The sequence below is a fragment of the Poecile atricapillus genome, chromosome 1 (assembly GCF_030490865.1).
Source record: "Poecile atricapillus isolate bPoeAtr1 chromosome 1, bPoeAtr1.hap1, whole genome shotgun sequence".
In the NCBI taxonomy this organism is placed as follows: domain Eukaryota; kingdom Metazoa; phylum Chordata; class Aves; order Passeriformes; family Paridae; genus Poecile; species Poecile atricapillus.
In genome coordinates, this window is record NC_081249.1 from 94,668,750 (window position 1) to 94,687,500 (window position 18,751).

The 18,751-nt window shown below is 48.9% G+C and overlaps 2 protein-coding genes across 2 annotated transcripts in view; one reads left to right on the forward strand and one right to left on the reverse strand.

Annotated features, from left to right (window-relative positions):
• Positions 1 to 955, forward strand: part of NME7 (NME/NM23 family member 7) — an 84,448-nt gene extending 83,493 nt beyond the window's left edge. The window contains exon 12 of the mRNA XM_058837934.1: positions 496 to 955. Coding sequence (XP_058693917.1) covers positions 496 to 528 — 33 coding nt within the window. The 3' untranslated portion in view covers positions 529 to 955. The remainder of the gene's footprint in view (positions 1 to 495) is intronic.
• Positions 572 to 15,385, reverse strand: ATP1B1 (ATPase Na+/K+ transporting subunit beta 1). The gene is made up of 6 exons (XM_058837946.1): positions 15,074 to 15,385; positions 12,401 to 12,529; positions 5,430 to 5,585; positions 4,582 to 4,766; positions 2,626 to 2,706; positions 572 to 1,981 (listed from the first exon to the last, which is right to left on the reverse strand). The coding sequence occupies exons 1-6, from the start codon at positions 15,171 to 15,173 to the stop codon at positions 1,715 to 1,717; spliced, it is 918 nt and encodes a 305-aa protein (XP_058693929.1). The 5' UTR covers positions 15,174 to 15,385; the 3' UTR covers positions 572 to 1,714.
• Positions 15,386 to 18,751: the final 3,366 nt, after the last annotated feature.

Sequence of the window (18,751 nt, forward strand, 5' to 3'; positions counted from 1 at the left end):
CTTTACATGGATAAATTCTCCCTGGTAATCTGCGTCATGCAGCACAAAGTGAGCCTGACTCCTGCACGAAGGCAGCTGCCACGTTTTGTCACATCTGAGCAGCCCCAGCAGGCAGAGCCTGTCCTCTGCCACCGGCCCAGCAGCAACACACAGCAAGTGGCTGCTCTGAAACTCTTGTGGCTTCAGTGTGTAGCCTCCCTTTTGGCTGCTGGAAGTTTTAACCTGTGCTGAGGACTGATGGTTGTCTGTTGTGTTGTGTATGGAACACAAGAGCCTGTGCCTCCAGAGGGGGAGCCTGTGCAGTAATGGGCAAGAGACTTTTTGGGAGTCGGAGGGGCACAGGCACCTGTGCCACAGCAGCCCCTCATTAGGGGTAGGGAAAACAAGTACCAGACAGCAGCACTGATGTGTGACAGCTCAGTGTTTCAAATGTTTCAACTCCCTTGTGCTGAGACCATCTAGGGATGATAAAGATGCATTTTCTGTTTGAAATAGGTGCAGTACTTCTTCAAGATTCTGGACAACTAACAGGCTCCATCCTCACCAGCTGCAACAGACACGCACACAGAACTGTGTGTTCATTCATTTATTTGTCCAATGTTTCAACCTGACTGAAATACAAGATCAACAAGAGCACTGTACTCCTGGCTATTATTACATGTTAGAACATAGAGTTTTGCACTTTAGACAACATTTAACACCATTCTATGGGGTACTGCATTGCTTTTATAAAGTTTAAAATAAATTTTTATTTTCAAACATGTGACTTTGGTTTATTTCATACATTACACTTTCTTGCAGAAAAAATAAAATTGTACAACTGCATAAATATAAAATTCTTCCACCATGAAAATGGCTAAAACATTCAATAAAGACATTAGCACCACAGTGTGCGATGCCTTCAGCAGGAAAAAAAAAAAAAAAAGAAAAAAGAAAAGAAAATATACAAAGCAAAGAGTTATGCCTATCACTGGGGAGAGTGATAGTCTGACCCAATCTCTCACACAACATACTGGAGGATAAGGGAAGAGGTGGAGAGAGAGACAGCATTCGCTACAAAGCACAGTACACAATCACCTATTCTCTTTAACTTCACTTAAGTTAGTTTCCCTGCCACCCCTCCAAATAAAATACCCTAACACCACAGAAAAGCCAGAAGCCTTATGGAGTGCTGTTAAATATCGTCTCACAGGTGGGCCTTTCTTTGAAAAGGAACAAAATAATGAGAAGTTTCATGCCAGTTCTAGTCCCATTGAGTATTTACACCTTGGACAGCAAGAGTCTTTGCTCACAAGAAGTAGAAAACAGATACAATACATGGCTTGAAAAATGACCAGAGTATGCACCTATAGTACTGTACACTAAATAAAATACACAAGGCAGCAATACTTAGGGGCCAGAAACACTGCTTACTACAAGTCAGTTATGGAATCATAATTTACAGTAAAAATGGGCATGTCCCAAGGCTCAATTTTGTTTTCTTTTGTCATTTACAGTAGAATAAATATTTGTCGCTATTGCTACACTTTGTTTACATTCTAACCTAGTAAATGCAGAAAGCTAGTGTAAAGCATATAGATTACGTGTAGGTCCCATACGTATGACAGTTTGTTCAAGACTAGTAGGTTTTCTTTTTTGTTCTTTTTTTTTTTTTTTTTTAACCTTTTTAAATGGCTAGGAGGAGGAGGGGGGAGGAAGAGAGTTGTGCTTACAATCAGCTGCTTTTTATGTCGAATTTAATATCAAAGCGTCCCTGGAAGCGGTCCTTGTCGCTGTAGACGATGTTCTGCCCGTAGGCCCTGCACTCCACGCGCACCTCCATGTCGTAGGTCAGGTTGGTGAACTGCACGGCCACCAGTGGCTGCAGGTACCGCGGCTGCAGCAGCTTCCCGTAGTAGGGGTAGTACTGCAGCCCGAAGCCGGGGTAGCCGCCCATCCCGTAGTACTCCACCGTGCCGATTTTGTCCACATCTTCCTCTCGCTGCAGGGGGGAAGAGGAGGCACAACCAATGACAACCACCCAAACTCCGCCTTTGGCACCCCTGGCTGTAGCAGCAGCTGATTTTCAGCTCCCATTTGGTCAGCGCTGGTCCCCAGCGTGACGGCACAAGAGCGGCCGGTGCTTCAGAGGATGTGGCAGCACTGCCAGGCCAGCACACAAACAGCAGCACCTCCCAGCACACAGCAGCCAGGAAAAGGGCTTTGCTTAATTTAAAGCCTCAGCCACCTTCCACGGTTAGAAACCATCAGAGCCTCCTGTGGTACAATTGCACAGGCTTTGGCTACAAAAACTTTGCTGTTTCTCAGCTGCTTTACACCTGCCAAGTATGAAATACGTTCCCTGCAGGACTTTTTATTGGCTCCAGCACAGCACTTGGAAGCCAAATGGCTACTTCTGAAGATACTTTCAACTATCTTGCCCTGCTTTTACCCCACACTGTGAGGGCAGCACTAACTCATCCATCAGCAGGGCTTTGAGAAACTTCTGTTCCTGAGGGGGAGATTTCCCAAGGAAGAACCACCCCATTTGTCTACGGAAAGGCAGGCAGGGGGTGTAACTACACTTGGACAAAGGCTCAGTCATCCCCTGCAGCTTCCCAACTCTGCTCTGTCATTTCAACTTACCTTGGCAACACAGTGGACAGGGATGAGATTCGGGCTGTATTTTGCCATAACCTCAGGAGGGAGGCTTTCATTGACAGGAGCCTAAAAGAAATACAGAACAAGGGGATGTTACACACTGGACGCTCCTCTGCAGACTGGAGCACCTTTTCAGCAGCAAAGATCAACAGTTCCAAACACACACCATTAATTGGAATCCCCTCTAAACAGGTCAGAGGCAACAGCTCTCAGTGGTTCTTGGGACAGACAAGTAGTGCAACACAACTGGAAGCAGGGGAACTTGACCCAAGCAGAACTGCTGGCTGTTCTTCCAGCTTCACCTGCTGTGGATACAAGCAGGTCAGGCTGGGTTTAGTTCCATGGTGTCCCTGGGGAAAGCATTTCATGGTGGTGTCTATAGCTAGTGGGGCTTGTTTATGCAAGCTCAGGCAGTGGCAGGATTGCACTGGTGCAGGATCTGCCACCTGCCTGCCAGGTGTGTGCAACCAGGACTGGAAATGCACAGGAAAGAACAAAGTGTGGCAGTCTCACCCTGACACTGCTGAACTTCAACACCACCACCAAGGAAGGACAAAAGCTCTGGGTATATCAGAGAAATGTCAGTGCCAACTCTTATAGTCCAACCATTAACCCAGTTGGTCTTTGGTCTTTTAAAGTGCAGCAGTATTGCTTGATAACATTTCAGTTTCAGATCTTTTCCCAGTGCAAGAGCTAGTGGGTCTCTGCTGGAATGTGGCACCACAAAAGTAAATACTGTCATGGATATATTGTTTCTAAATGAAACAGGCGGAGTCATTCTTGTGACTAGACCCTGCTGTCTAATGCAGTCTGGAGGTCTTCAGAGCTCCATGGCAATAAAAAGGAGGAAAACACCAATCCCTTCTCTTTCCCAGTCATCAAACATGCTCATCTCATGGCACCCCACTGCCACCACATACCAAAGCCACCACAGTGCATTCTGCTAAAATGTTTCCACCATGCATCTGATAAACCAAAAGCTTGCTCATTTCTTTTAGCACAGGACAAGCTCCCTTTGGAGGACAACATTCCTCAGGACTCGTTAGGCAGCACCATTTCCCATCCTCAAGTGCCCTGACAGATGGGAGTGAAGGTGGCGTAGAACACCATTTGCACTGTTCTCCATCCAAAAGATGGAGTGGCAGGTTTTGCACACCACCTTACTCAACAGCACGTGTTTTGCCACTGAATTTTAAAAATAAATGTTTAACGTTTTAATGCGTTGGAGGAAAATACAGAAGGAAAAGCCATGAATGTCCAGATTAACACTGCATTAAGTTCTGCATTACTGCAGACTTGCCTTTGGGTGAAGGACAGAGCAACCAGTTGGCAGATATATCCTACAGCCTTCTGGAAAACTACATTGAATTAACTAAAGACCTTCTCACCTTTCTTGCAGCTGTGCCTGACTTTCAAATGTAGTTTACTCTTTACAGCCTATGTTTCATTCTGGTATTTAATATTAGCATTTCATCATTTAATTAAGCAGTTTTAGCAAGGCAGACAAGACTACACTGCCTGAGGAAAAGAATGGAGTGGATCAGGGCATGACAAAATGTATTGATGTTACTACAGACAGGGTTGGTTGGGGATGGTCCCACGGAAGCACACAGGAATTTAAAATGGAATTTATCATTTGAAGAAAGTGTCCCTTTATAGCAACTCCAGTAGCAGGCTCAGAAGTTACCAGGTAGATAACCAGGAGATTGCACTGTGAGGTTCACTGCTACTTGTTACCAATTTGCAGTGCACAACTTCCACTGTTTCTCCATTGAAAGCATTTTTAAAGTAAATAACTCCAGTTGTCTCACAATTTATCCTCTGCAGAAAGGGTTTAATACTGATCTCTTTCCAGAGACCAAAAAGCAGCCACAGCAAATCTACAGCCAACTCCTCCTCCTGATCAGTAGCTTCTGCTAGAAAGGGAAGAGAGGTACTTGCCTGAGGTTTGAAGCCAATAATTCTGTTGAGCTTGACAAGGATGCATGGTTTGCCATCCTTGTATCCATAGGTGGGATCATTTAATCCAGAACAGTTTTCCAGCCATTCACGTTTGAATTTGCAGACCTTCTTCTGGCCCTGGGCATCATTATATGGTCCTCTCTCTTTGTATTCACTAGGTACGTCTGTCATGGTGAGGGAAGGGAAAGACAACCGTATTCAGTGGGAACTTTTGCGTGTCACACTTCCCTGAGCAGTTGGGGATTTCCCTGTTAAGGCACTCCACAGACCTACACCCAGCCACCCCCCATGTGGGGCTGCCCCCAGACCAGCAGGTTTTATGGAGTTTTGTTTTATAACAGATTTCTTCCAGAGTCACCTGGCTCAGAGACTAATTTTTTCTGGGCAGCTGTTACAAGTGGGCTCCTCTCAGATTTGATACAGATATATTATGAGGTGAGAGTCTCATTCACATGATTACAAATAACCTATTAAAGGTTAACACCTCCCACATGTTTGACTGTGTGGCATGAAGAGGACCAACACTGGCTTTATCAAAGTCATCGGCAAAACCCCTGTGGCTTTCAGAGAGAATAAGGTCAGTGCCACGAGCCTCAGAGTCAGCTGCAATGTTCTCAAAGTGAAACATGGAGGTTCCCAACCCTACAATAAACTGCTGAGTATAGCCCAGTGTGGTCTGCCCAAACAAAATTAATGAGCAGCCAGTTAACCAATGGACTTCTGGAACAGCTGAAGACCAAGACAACCACTGCTTAACCTCAGCTTCTGGTGGACCTGACAGAGGCATCTTTCAGAGCCCTCAGCTGTTGGAAACAATCGAGACTTACCTCCACAGTCCTGAAACACGATGTTTTCAGTTTGCAGCTCAGCACTGTAGTCCCTTAAGAAATTATCAAGGTTCCTCACATAGGGTTCGTAAGTTCTGGGTTCAGAGGCAGTAAAGGCAATCTCTGTCTTTTGAACCTGGGGGACTTGAGTCAGTCCTAAGAAAAGCAAAATCAGGAAGAAAACATTAAGTACACCTCAGAACTGCACAGCCTCCAGACCAAGAACATAACTCCTAATAATAATAACAATCTCTGGTTTTCAGACTTAAGAACTCTAACAAAACAGCTTAAGTTCACTGGAGGAGAGGTTCTCCTCTTTCCAACAGCAAGTCCTAAATATTTATCAAAGTGTTTGCAAGAAAAGTAAAAGGTAAAAAGACAAAAATCACAAAATGGAGAAGTGAAGCTACAAGTCAAGGCTTCCTTCAAGAAAAACAGCCAACCACAGGTCCACTGTGCACTTCTGCCTCTTCAAGGACAGAAGAGAAGCTGCGCATGAGACCAACCACACAGAACATCAGTATCCCTAACAGGCTGCCTTCAGTGTCTGCAAACACTGTGTTTAGGATAAAGCACAGCTGTCCACTCATGAACTCCTGCAATAAAAGACAAGAGAGGTTTCCCAAGTCCAGTCACGCTCTGCCAGCTGTAATCCACGTGGCCTTTGTGTGTCTCTCTTGTGGGATGTGGGGCAGGAGATACTTTCTCCCACAGTTACTTCCTGTGTGTGAGCACTGCCTCCTCTCTTTTCACCCCCTAATTAGGTATTTCTGACTGCAAAACTCATCTTCTGAGCTTTTATCAGCAGCTCACCAAGAAAGTGAGTAGAAAATGCCACCACACACAGAAGAGTTGTTTAAAAGACTATCCAGATTCTGGGCTGTGCTAACCAGCTCAGATTTAGACTATAATGCACAGAGAAGAGACTGTAAACAAGAAATGCCCACAGATAATGAAAAGCACCAACTCCTTTGCTCTTCATTGTGGAAATAGTTGCTCCTATGCAATGTTTAGGTCACATTTTAATTGAAAGTATTGATGCTTGGCTAACACTTTAATTTAAGTAATGGGGAACCGAGTTCATGCTGCTTTTGTGGCAGCCACTGTAATTATTGAGGTTGTGACTTCAGTTCAGTTTGTCATCTTCATTTTAGCAAGATCAAGAAAAGGAGCAGGGGAGCAGCAATTGCTTTGACAGCTTTCAGAACAGGCCTGTTGCCAAGAAGCTCCTCTGGTGCAAAACTCAGGCAGCTTAGCCGGCTGGCCCCAACCCACAAGAGCTTGTGACTCCAGCAATTTTTCCAAAGCCACTTGAGTGCTTCTGCTCAGTCCCTCCTCAAACCAGCTCACCACTCCCCCTACCCCCCTGACACTACCCACTAACTTGGAATTTGTAACCTAGGACAAAGATTAGCTTTGTTCCCCTAAACGCAGCTCCTGATCGCCAAAGATTGTGAGAAGTCCAGCAAGGAGCTTGGGTGTTCTAAGTTTTATTCCTGAAGCAGTTTTAAATGCTCAAAAATCCCTCTGGTACAAATGGACTGAGTTGAGTTTACAAGTTTAGAAGCAATTTACTATTCCTCTAGCAGAATTACATCCTACCCTCCAAAGTCAGTGTCTTTCAACCCCTTTTCGAGCAATTACTCATCTTCTTGCTTCACAAACAGTTATATATAGAATAAATACGCCAGTTTCCATTTTAGTAAGGGACTTCAACCCCATCCTGCCAAGCCCTTCTCATGTTACCACTCAGCTGGGAAGCAGCAGACTCAGTCACCTGAAGTGGCTGTCTGGAATTGCAGCAGAGGTTGGCCAGGCCTTGGGTTCTCTCCTGCATCTGCCTTTTCCAGAGTTCAAGTTACAGGTGTGTCATTCAAGTGTATAAATAAAAAAAAGAAAAATCAAGAAAACATGGCCAGGCTTGTTAAGTTCCAGTCAGGCAAGTGAAGCTGTCAGTTTTGCTGACATCTGTTTCTTGTCTTGGCCAAGGTAACGCATAGGGCACCTCCACAGGCCTGGCAAAGGTGACCTGAAGGTCAGCAATAAACCCTGTGGTTTGTACAAGCCACCCAGAAGATCTCTGTTCTCTCTTCAAGAGAGCCTGGCCACTGATAGGTACAGTCCAAAGCCAGCCCTCTGCCCATCAGACAAGTGACTTGGCTGGAGAACAGACTCCCATCCCATAGCATCCCTGTCTTGCACATCTCCACAGAGCTGCCATGAAGCCCAGGCAGTACCACCAAGCAGCTGTTCCAGCGGTCACAAGGGAACCACTGTTCCTGCCAGGTAGCTTGAGGCCAAAGTTGGGCTGTTTTCTGCCTAACTGGGAGCATTTACAGGTGGTTGGATGAACCAGACTAGACCAGGCTTTGGCACACATGTGCTTGCTTTGCTTAGGATAGGAGCAAAGTGAAGATCAATCTTCCCACTTGCAAAGCAAGAAAGAAAATCCTTCATGACTTGTCATGAAAAATAACTTTATTCTAACTAAAAAGCGTTCTACTGGCTTCTACCACAACCTTCATTCTCACATGCCTGCAACTGACTGGATGTAAAGCCCTAAGCCGTGATGTATCATTTCCTTCTGTACATCCCATAGCCAAACTGAAAGCTGCAGGGCTGTTCGCAGAGCAGCACCATCACTGACACCATAAGCAGTCCTGCGTGGAAAACCAAGCGTGTCGTATGATGACAGAAGGTAACCTCTGCAGAACACTAACCTTTCTGGAACATTCTCTCACCCCTACTTGGGAACTTAAGCAAGCAGGGACATGAAAAAGTTAAAAGCTGAGCTCGTGCAGTACTACCTGGCATGTATTGCTAGACACCCAAGGAAGTGTGTGGCTGGCATGAATAAAGCTTTTAGGGGCTGCATGCACATGAGGAAGCCATTCATGAGCAAGTCCTGTGGGAGAAAAGAAACAAACCCACAGGTGCTTTCATAGCCAGGAGTCTAACAACCCTCTCCCCGTCCTCAGACTATAATTTGTATGACACAGGTATGCTGGACAGAGATGCACCATAGTGTCATATGGTGATGCTGTTCTTTCCACAAGAGAGAATCAAGTAATTCATTGCCAAAATACTGACAAATTAGAAAATTGCTGCAACTGGCATTTCAGAGTGCCTTGTTAGGAAATAAGACTCTCATCTTCACTTGGCTGACATTGTCCATATAAATGATGAGCAATGCCTTGAGTTGGTAATGGACACCACCTTCTGTTGGCTGTGACTATACAAGGACATCAAACACAAAAAAACCCACAAAGTCATTTAGGTTGTTTTTTTTTAGCTACAGTTCCACTTCCAAAATGCCACTGCAGATTAAAACCCTGTTTATTCAAGTCCATTTAAAAAAAAAATCTTCCACATCGATTTTTATTATTCTAAGCTGCAATAACAAGACTTCAGAAGTGTCCTGAAGGTAAAGAGGAAGAAACTAAAAGTGGGAAGTCAGGGCTGTTATTAGGAATGGTTGTATAAAGCCATAGTAACCACTCTTGCTCCATGACACCATGCTCACTTCCAAGTACCATGTAAGCTCTGTTCCAAATGAGTATGAACACTCCTGAGATAACACAATGACAAATTGAGTGATCACTACACCCTCCCCCAGCTCAGTAAGTGAGGATAGATTTTAAAAGCCACCACATCAAACCATGTCCTTCCAAGCTTCCAGTCAACCTCATCCCCAAAGTGCAAGAAGCAGGTGCGAGTCTCCTCCAAACACAGCAAAGCCTGCTTGGCTGTAACATCGTGGAGCCTGAGATTTTCCCAAGCACAGATGATGATGAGATGAGAGAAGCAAAGAAGTGCAACTTCACAGGAGGCAGCACACACTCCTTTGAAGCCTCCTCGCCACCTTGCTTCTGCTGTCCAAGCTAAATAATCCAAGTGGGGAACACACACCAAAGCAGCCTTTTCCATGACGCACTCAGTGCCCAGCAGTGCTTGAAGCAGGGACACCTGAAATCCCCTGGCTGGAGTGGGGATTCTTCCTTCCAGCCACCACTTACAAAGCTTTGCCTCAGGCAGCAGCAAGCTCTGCCTCCTCGGCCAGCCTGTGATGGAATGCTGTTCCACGAGATGCACACCACAAGATGGCAGGATACACAGCCCAATTTGTATTGGGGTGGGGAGCGGGGAGAATGAAGCATTATTTTTTAGGGATACTTCTTAAGAGTCAATCTCCTCATCCTTCACTATTGGCAAGGTAAGTCTCCTGTGTTCAAAGCAGAGTCTGAGCCTGCAGCACACGTGGAACTGGGAGCTGGGGCTGTCGCAATGGCAGGGCTGGACGGGCAGGTGAACTGCACCATCCCTTCCCCCACCACAAGACAAAAGAAGGAAAAAAATAGTGTAATGGAAAGGTACAATACTCAGCTTGCCCTGAAGCCCTGTATAACATTCCTGTTGTGTTCAATGCAGGAACCAATTACCATATTAATGACACTTGGCTACAAAAATAGCACTTTATGGCTTTCAATGTTATACCCATGTCGATAACTCAATACAACACCCTGTAGGTTCTGTTGCTGTTATGAAATCTGTTGTATTTCAGAACAAGTATGATATTATAGCAGCCCCTACAGCATTTTCTCTTGCAAGTCCTGAAGGCAAGTCTAGTTTTCCCTTTCTCAAAACATTCTAGGCTGACACAACAGTGACTTACCCAAGAAGGACAGAGCACTGGAACAAGAATAAAACCAGCTTTTCTGGCTCCCTAGAAAATCCAGGGCTTTACTAAGCTGCCAGTATACTTACTTGGCTCACAAATTTTCCCACAAGAACCAGGAATTAGAATTGCTCAACATCCTATTTTATATAGTTCATCATCTGCAGGTGTCACAGAAAGTTCAAGTTTGATGCTCACCACAAATGTGTTCATGGACAGAACAGCAGCAGTGCTTGCAGCACTGGGGAGAATCCTGCACAGCCAGGGAATACAGGGATTGCTGACCCCCCAAACAGCAGTGCAGCCACTTGCTACCTGTCAGTGTGTCTGAAAGCCTGCATTAAAGGGCTACTTTCGACTCACAGCTCTGCTACAGGACAAGGAACGTCCTGGATACTGAGTGCCAGGCTCTGCCACACCCCACACCAGCTTGTCCACATCTGTAGGAAGAGCTGTCAAGTGATGCTCTGCAAAGGACCCTGTGCTATTTATTAATTATTTCTTTGAAGTTTTATACATATGCCATTGCAGCTTAGTTCAAAACCCTTGTTTACTGGCTCCCCACTGTCACACATTGGAGGAGGTGGATTTTGATTTCAAGGCCCATTCTGAAAGCTCATTACAAAAGATTCCTGACAACCTTTTCATTGCTCCTCCATTTTGATTTCCGCAGTACACACTACAAGAGTGTTGTGAAATTCAATTCCTTTTCTTTGTTTAAAAAAAAGAAAGAAGCCCCAGAAGAACTGCTGCAGTATGCCATTAAGACATTAATAAAAATCCTCTGCAGGCTGAAGTCTTTCACAGAAATTTTGCCAGAGTTGCTTTGAAATTATAATAGTAAACTGCTGTTTCCCAGAAAGCAAACAGTTTACCTAGACTGGGTAATTATGTGACATCTGGCTGAACAGCAGGGCTACCTGGGTGAGATCTCAGATCCATGGGCGCCTTCACTAATTATTTCATGAAGGAGAAAAGCACATTATTGAGTAACAACTGCCCCAGCATTAGCCATGTTGGCTTTTCAGACACAGCCAAATGGCTCTGGGCAGTATCAGTGACAGTACTGCAAATGTCAGGGTCCACTGCAGAGACTAAAAGAGCAGCTTTCAGAGCTTAAGATAGCATTTGCCCCAGCCACGGTGGCGGTACATGAAGTACAACACACTAACACAGCAGTTCCAGCCTCTGTTCTGTCTTTCAAGCATGCTGGTAGAAAAGCAGTTATCTGGAAAAGATGACTTAGCTGAGCTAGAACACCATTTGGTGGCAGTGACATTCCCTGTGTTTAGGGCAGGGATTCACAGCACAACATTACAGACAGTGGGACTGCAAGACACAGTGCAGCACCAGGGCCAACTTGTGTAGCTACAAGCCATCAGCCTCACAATTGTCACTTAAATACCACTGTTATTAAAAGCTTCTGAACTGTTTTACAGAGCAACTGGAGACGGATCGTTAGGATGCCCAGTGCCAGGCAGCCTCAAGGTCATCTGCAATGTGGGAAAGCAGCAGTTGCGCAGCTCCCCCCGCGCTCCAGCCGCCGGCTGCGCTGGGAGTCGGATAGTGCAGCACAGCCTGGGCAGGCAGAGCACGAACCTGTGGCAAGGGCCACTCGCTCCTTCTGCCCTGCCCAAGACCTACTGGCCACAGGCACTGCTCAGGCATCATTTTGAGCAGAGATTTCTTCTGTCTGTGAGGACAGGTCACACATCAGCAACTGCCAGACCCACCCTCCCTTCACCTCCCACACCAGTCAGTCGCAATTCCCACTAGTGAGTGCAACAGCATCTCTGGAGTGCAGGGTACTTTGGTGTTGGATAAAGCAATTCTGTGAGCGCTCCCAGAACTGGCACTGTCCCCACTTTCTCTTTGTGCATGCCACGTCCACAGATAGAGCCAACATTTTGTCTTTATCCCTTCACTTACCCATGTGAACAGAGTGGCTCTGAAGAAAGAAAAACTGAACCCAGCTTCCTCATACAGCCCATTCCCACAGGTGAAGCCTTTTAGTCTCACACCACCACTTCAGTTTAAGGGAAGGGAAAACCAAACCAGGTTCAAGTTCCTCTCAGAGAGGAGACATTTTTCATGTGATGCAACCTTTAGTTCTAGCAGGATTGTGTTTAAACCCCAGTGCTGTTAACACAGAAGGCTGAGAACATACCCACCCCCTGCAAGTATGTGTTGCAGCAACGACACGCTTATTTCATCCTCCTTCTTGAGGTGAGTAACCAACCCCGCCTTCCCAGAGCAGCTTGCACAAAGTCAAACACAGGCCTCCCTGTTTAGTTACCTGGAGGTGCCACTCGATCCTGGTATTTGGGCTCAAATTCGCTGACAGTGAGCAACATCACTTGGATGGTCCCGATGAATATACCTGCCAGGCAACCGTAGAAGATGACATAGAAGAGGAGGATCTTAACTGCAAGAGAAAACAAACAAAGAGGAATCAAATCAAGCCCTCGTGGCAGTCACGTTTCAGGACAATACTTCCAACCTTTGCCACTTCCAAGGAAGAGCCCAGCCCATGAAATTAAGATGTTGAAAAGACATCTATTTAACAGTGAGATCGTGCTCTGATGAAGACAGGAAACGTAAGGCGCTCCAGTTGTTTTGGTGGTGGGGAGGCATAAGCCCCTTAAAACTTAGAAATCCATGAATCAGGGTTTGGGCTTATAAAATATAAAGACTAAACCACGTTCCCCCACAACTTCAAGGATCCCTTGGCTGACCCAGCATTACCACCACAGGCCCTCGCACTTGACACTGTCAGTGATCCCAGTGCCCCACAGCAAGCATGGGTGTCCTTGAAGGACACTCATTCCACACAGCTCTGGGGCTCAAAGCTAATTCCAGGAGCAGTAACAGTGAATGTATGTACAAGTCACCGTAAGGCCTGATCTCTTCTAGTAATTCAGGCCATCACCTCCAAAAAAAGACAACAGGAAAAGAGTTCAGGCCCAATTAACTTCAGTACTCCATCTCAAATGTAGGAAAGTACTCTCAAGATGTCAAAATACCGCACATTTACCAGCCTTGTGTGCCGACAAACGCACTCTGGCACTGCTCATGCCAATTAAAGAATGAATTACATAACAATGAAAGATTGAATGTAGTTTCAGTCTAAAGGGAACATCCAGAATAATCTTGTGGGGAGAAGAGTCAGGAGATGCAGCCCAGCTTCGAGTATCAGTTACCAGTTTACAAGGATTATCTGAACTGATTAACTGCAGGGTAACATGCTGTACTACGCACCACCTACAAGAGTAGGCCAGCCCATGCCAAGCAGCTGTATTGCTCATCAGGCTGTAGGGACAGACAGAGGCCAAAGACAACTTGAGAGCAAGCCTGCTTGATCTCAGACTGTCCTCACCTAATCACAAGTAAAACAGATGTAGTTTATTTGAAGGACTTGAAGCGATGAGCTACCAGAGATGAGGAGTAAGTAGTGGGTGGAAATATTCCTCCTCACTCCCCAGCTCCATCATAAAAAAAACCCTGCATCATTACCGAAGCCTCACAATGAAAGCTGGCAGTTCTGGTTGTTCTGAGTCTATGAAAGACAGGCAGGCAGGAGGGCCACCCAGAGAAACAGAGGCTGAGGGACACTGTCAGAAAGGCACTCCATCCTCTCATCTTCCTCACGTGCAGCAGAGGTAGCCAGGGCTGGAGGGCAGAGCTGGGTGCAGTAACGTGGTGCTCCAGGAGTTAAAGCACTCTTTGGTATCCAGGCAGCGTAAAGCAAATGGCCGTGACGTCAGGGACGTGTGGAAATTTTTTCCAGAGCACGGTCATAGGAGGTGCTGTTGTAACAAACCAAACACTAATGCTGTTGTCTGCAGCGTAATGCCTTTGAGTTTTGTAACATCAAAAGGCAAACGCTGGGAGGTAGCTTATTTAATCAGGTTCCCAGCCAGGATGCTCTAAACGCCAAAGACACCTTAAAAAGGTCAAAACCGCTCCAAGGTCTCAGAAAATACGCAGTGGGTCTAGAAATTGAGCACCACAGGGTTGAAGGAAAAAAGCTTCTTGCAACAGGTAGGCTTATAACAGAAGAATGTGATCATCAGCCTGCAGATCGACTCAGCAAATGGAAATCAGTCCTAGGCGGATAGGTACGGGCACTCTGGGAGAAGGACCTGGTTCAGCCTCCGCGTTTGAAGCACTGCGCAGTTGCCTGGTGCCTCAGGAGCAGAAAATACCTCTCCATGCGCACCCACAACCCCATTCTGCTCACGTAAAGATACGGCAGAAGCCTGCTCTAGAGTCCGCCTGCCAGAGCTGCCGGCTCGGGATGTGGCACCTCCGGCCGATCCATTACAATAGGAGCTGAATTCAACATGGCAAGGGTGGCACCAGCTGTGGTTGGCAGCAACTGGAAGGCTGTCTACTTGCGCAAAGAAATTAAAAGCCTCTTTAAGCTAAACGCTATACAGCGCCCAATGAATAGATCATGAGCATTTATGAGGAATGCACACAGAGCCATTTCCTTCTTGCGGAGATATTAAAAGTCAAGTGATCCTTCTCAGCAGAGTAAAACTCGCTTAGTTTCATTTATCCAGAGAAAACAGAAAAAAAGAAAAAGCCTCTGTAAGGTCTAAGGCAGATGAGAGCTGAGAGGTCAGGGTCCCCCGACGGCGATGCTCCCGGGCCGGGCCAGCCACCGGGAAAGGAAGGAGACCCAAGGACGAGGCGCCCTCGACAAGGTCGGCCCGACCCCGCCTCACCCCCGGACCCACCTGGAGCCGCACTCGGGGGGCAGCTCTCGCCGGCCCCCGCGGGACCCCCGCGGACACCGAGGGGAGAGGGCAGGAGGGCCCCGTCCCTGCCTCCCTCGCCCCGCGGGGACGCCCCGTCCCCAGCCCCCCCCCGCCCCGGCCGCAGCCCCGCCGCAGCCGGCGGAGGCGGAGCGCCGGGGCCGTGCTGCAGCGCCCGCCGCATCGCCGCCCCCCGGCCCCGCACTCACACCAGCTGCCCCCGGTGCGGCCCAGCAGCTCCTTCTTCTCCGAGTTCCAGATGAATTTCTTCCAGTTGCCGTCACCGTCCTTGGCCTTCCCGCGGGCCATGGCGAGCGGCGGGGTGGGCGAGCGGCGTGCAGCGGTCTATAGCCCTCGGCGGGCGCAGCGGGCAGGACCCGGCCGGGCGGAGCGGCCCGGGAAGGTGCGGGTGGGTGCGCCCGCCCCGGCGGCGCCGGCCCGGCGGGGCAGAGCGGGGGAGGCGGCCGGGGGACGCGGGAGCGGCGGGGGGAGCGCGGCGGAGCGCACGGGGCACCGAGCAGCCCCGCTCCCCGCGCAGCGCCCCTTCATATACACCGCGGGCTCCGCCCTGCCCGCGCCGCCGCCAATGCGGCTCCGCCGAGCGCTCCGCGGGCGGGGCCCGGGGCGGGCGGGGCGCGCTGGGGGCGCGCCGGCGGCGGGAGCGTCGAGGCGGGAGGGGGCGGGGGGCTGCGGCACCGGCACCGGCACCGGGGGATGGATGGGTACGGGCCTCCCGCCGCTCACCGGGGCTCCGGGCCGGGCAGGTGCGTGCGTGCGTGTGCCCGCGGGGGCGCGCCTCCCTTGCCCGGCCGTAGCTGCGGGAGCGCCTGTGCGCGCGCCCGCACACCTGTGCGCGCGCCGGGCCGCGCACGTGCCCGCCCGTTCCCGGTATTCCCGCCCCGCCCGCGCCCTGCGGGTCCCTGCTCCCCGCAGCGGAGCCGATCGGCCGGGCTCTGCTGAGCACCGTCCCCTTCTCTCTCTCTCCCCTGCTCCCGCTCCTGGCGCCCCGCTCCGCCGGCCCCGCCACGCTCCGGCGGGCTCACGTGTAACGCGGCTGCGGAATAAGGAGCGCGAACAGCGCTCCCGGCCCGGCCCCGCAGCCCGCGCTCCGGGAGCACCAGCCGGGAGGGGCGGGCAGGGGCTCTCCGGGGCAGCGGGACTTGCCCGTCCCCTGTGGCGGGACGGACACGACTCACACACGCGACAGCCGCCGCCCTTGCGGGGTGACCTTCAGGGCGCTGCACAAGCGCCACCGCCGCCTCCGGCTCGGGGGACACCCAGCCGCCGGCAGCGCACCCCTGGCCCGGCCGGCTCGGGGGACTCTTTGCGGGGACACCTCTGTGAGCACAGGTAACCGATGTGCTTTGGTCCCCTGGTACCATTACAGGACAGTTAAATTCAATCTGTACATCCAAGCCTGCTTGAGTTTACCTCTGAACTTCCTGTCGGGTTGCAATATTGTATTCCACGTATTTTCTTGCCCTTAAGCTGTTGATACATTCTCTGAACTTCAGCTCCATCTTGCTTTTTTTCCCCATAAGGTCTGGAATCGTGATGAATGCACGTAAGATGAGCCTTTCCACGGTACTACCTAGCAGGTGCACATTCTGACAGCTGCCTGTGAGAATGAACTAGCCTGCAATCAAGGACCACCCAAACTTAACATGCTCTTCTTAGGTCTCAAGAGGAAGTGGCCTGGCCACCATCATTAGATACCCTTCCTAAGCCATTAAAGCTGGCATTTCAGGGGCAAGTCATAATGGGGCACCTTTCTCCAAGTGATCCATGGCTACAACCCTAACCAGCCCCTGAAGCAACTGAGGGACCTGCTTTTTTAGACCCTCATCCTTACTTTACCGGAGCCACTCTAGGTCCAGACAGGCCAGATACCCTCAAGCTCACACCATTCATGGCAGCGGCTGAGGATGGCTTCCTTAGCCTTAGATGTGCAACCAGACTTCTCAAAGCTGTGAAGACTTGTGGTTTAGAGATACACAGAGGCTGTGTGCCTCAAAGACCGTGTGTGTTTAACTGGGAGTGCCTGGTTTGGTGAATGCACCATGATACATTACACATGATCAAAGGGAGCCAGGTGTGCCACGTGGATTTTCATCCTGGGTTAGGAGAATCAGCTCTCAGTGGTGTTTATGTGATGGGAAAGAGCTGGAGAGCCACGGGGAAGGGGATAACTGGAATCTCTCTTTTCTTCTTGGTGTCTGGTCAGAGCTGGTCTTTTAAAGGATCCTGGTGATGGTGGTTGATAACAAAAGCAAACACAGACAGCAGTACCTGATACCTAAGAGAACATCATCTACGCTGCAGGGAGGGCAGTATCAGTTACAACTTAAGGCAGCTGTGATTACAATCAAGCCAATAAATACACAAGCACTGCTGAAGGAAAAAACACCCGGTTTTGACTCCCCGGACCACAGTGCAGTTGCTGCTCTTGCCAGCTAGTCTGTTCCTCTCAGCTGCTGGGTTACAAGTCTGCAGTGGCAACTGGGGAGCTGAACCAACTTTCTTTCTACTGCCCTGGGTGCATTTATAGCTCAGGTATGCCACCCTACAAAGGCCAGCAGTTTGGGTATTATGCATGGGTATGTGATGGTGTCACCCAAGCATGAAATCTGCTCACCAGACAGCCTGCCCTGCAATGCTATGTCTCGTGTTATCCACGGGCCAGGGCCCAGTTCATCTGCTCTGTGGAAGGAGTAGCACATGAGTTAGATCAGGGCACACGCAACAGCAGCAGTCAGTGGAGGCCTCTCTTTCTTGCCTTATGCCTGAGCAAAAGGGACATCCAAAACAAAACAGGTGTGGGACATTCGGGGAGGTTCAAGGTGATACTGAAATCAGGGAAGATTTGAGTGGGGATACACTCCACCACAGAATTATTTCCTATGACCACAGAGAATGAGTTTGGAGGAAGCAACTAGAGAATATCTAAAGAACTGTATCGCAATTACACGGTAAATGGCCACCCAGAAACACGATTTTGTCTGAGAACAAGCACACCATGGCTACGAGCTCCAGTGCTGCTGGTGGAAGCTGAGCTGCAGGAGCTCCTGGCTTCATCACTGTTTGTTCAAGGATCACCAGGAAACTCCCTCCTCTTCCTGCAAGCATCTGTATTTCTGTATAAATACACAGACAAGTCCTGGTGGGTTTGTGGTGGCCAGAGATATCAAATCCCTGTGACTGCACAGGCTGGGGCATGCAGGATGTGCAATGGGAAAAATGCCCTTCATGAGGGCTGCAAACCATTCCTGACAACCTTTTACAAAACTGAAGACTCTATCCTGTGCATGCTCAGGACATGCACTTTACTTGATGGCTGTGAATTATCCTCTCAGAATGAGCAGAACTAATAGGCAATGAGGTGCCAAATTTTATTCAAATTTACTGTTTGTTTGGCTGCTCAGATATCAATCAGGCAGTCTCTAAGGCCACCACTGTATGATCTGATTTTTTAAGGCGATAAGGGCCTGAGGCAATGTTGGAAACTGCCAAGAACAAAATGTGCAAAGCAATGCGTGTCCAGATTAGCTGCAGGACGAAGGATGGGGTTAGGGAAAGCTGTGCACTGACACCTAGGAAGGAACAACCTACAGGATGGAAGTTGCTAAGCGTTTATCTCACTGCCTCGAGCATAGCCATCAAAGAGATTTCCTGCTTCCTTTCCATCTCCTGCCTTGTAGGACTGGAAGAAAGCACCTAGAGCAAGGAAAGTTGTCTCCCTATGGGGCAGGAGGATGGACAATTATTTCTAATGTAGCAGCAAAAGAGAAATGGCCAGTGCAGAGCAAAGGAAAGATTTGTTTGGCTTGATTTCTGCCCCTTAGTGCCATTTTTTGGGGGAAAGGAGACTGCGCTGCTGATGGTCACAC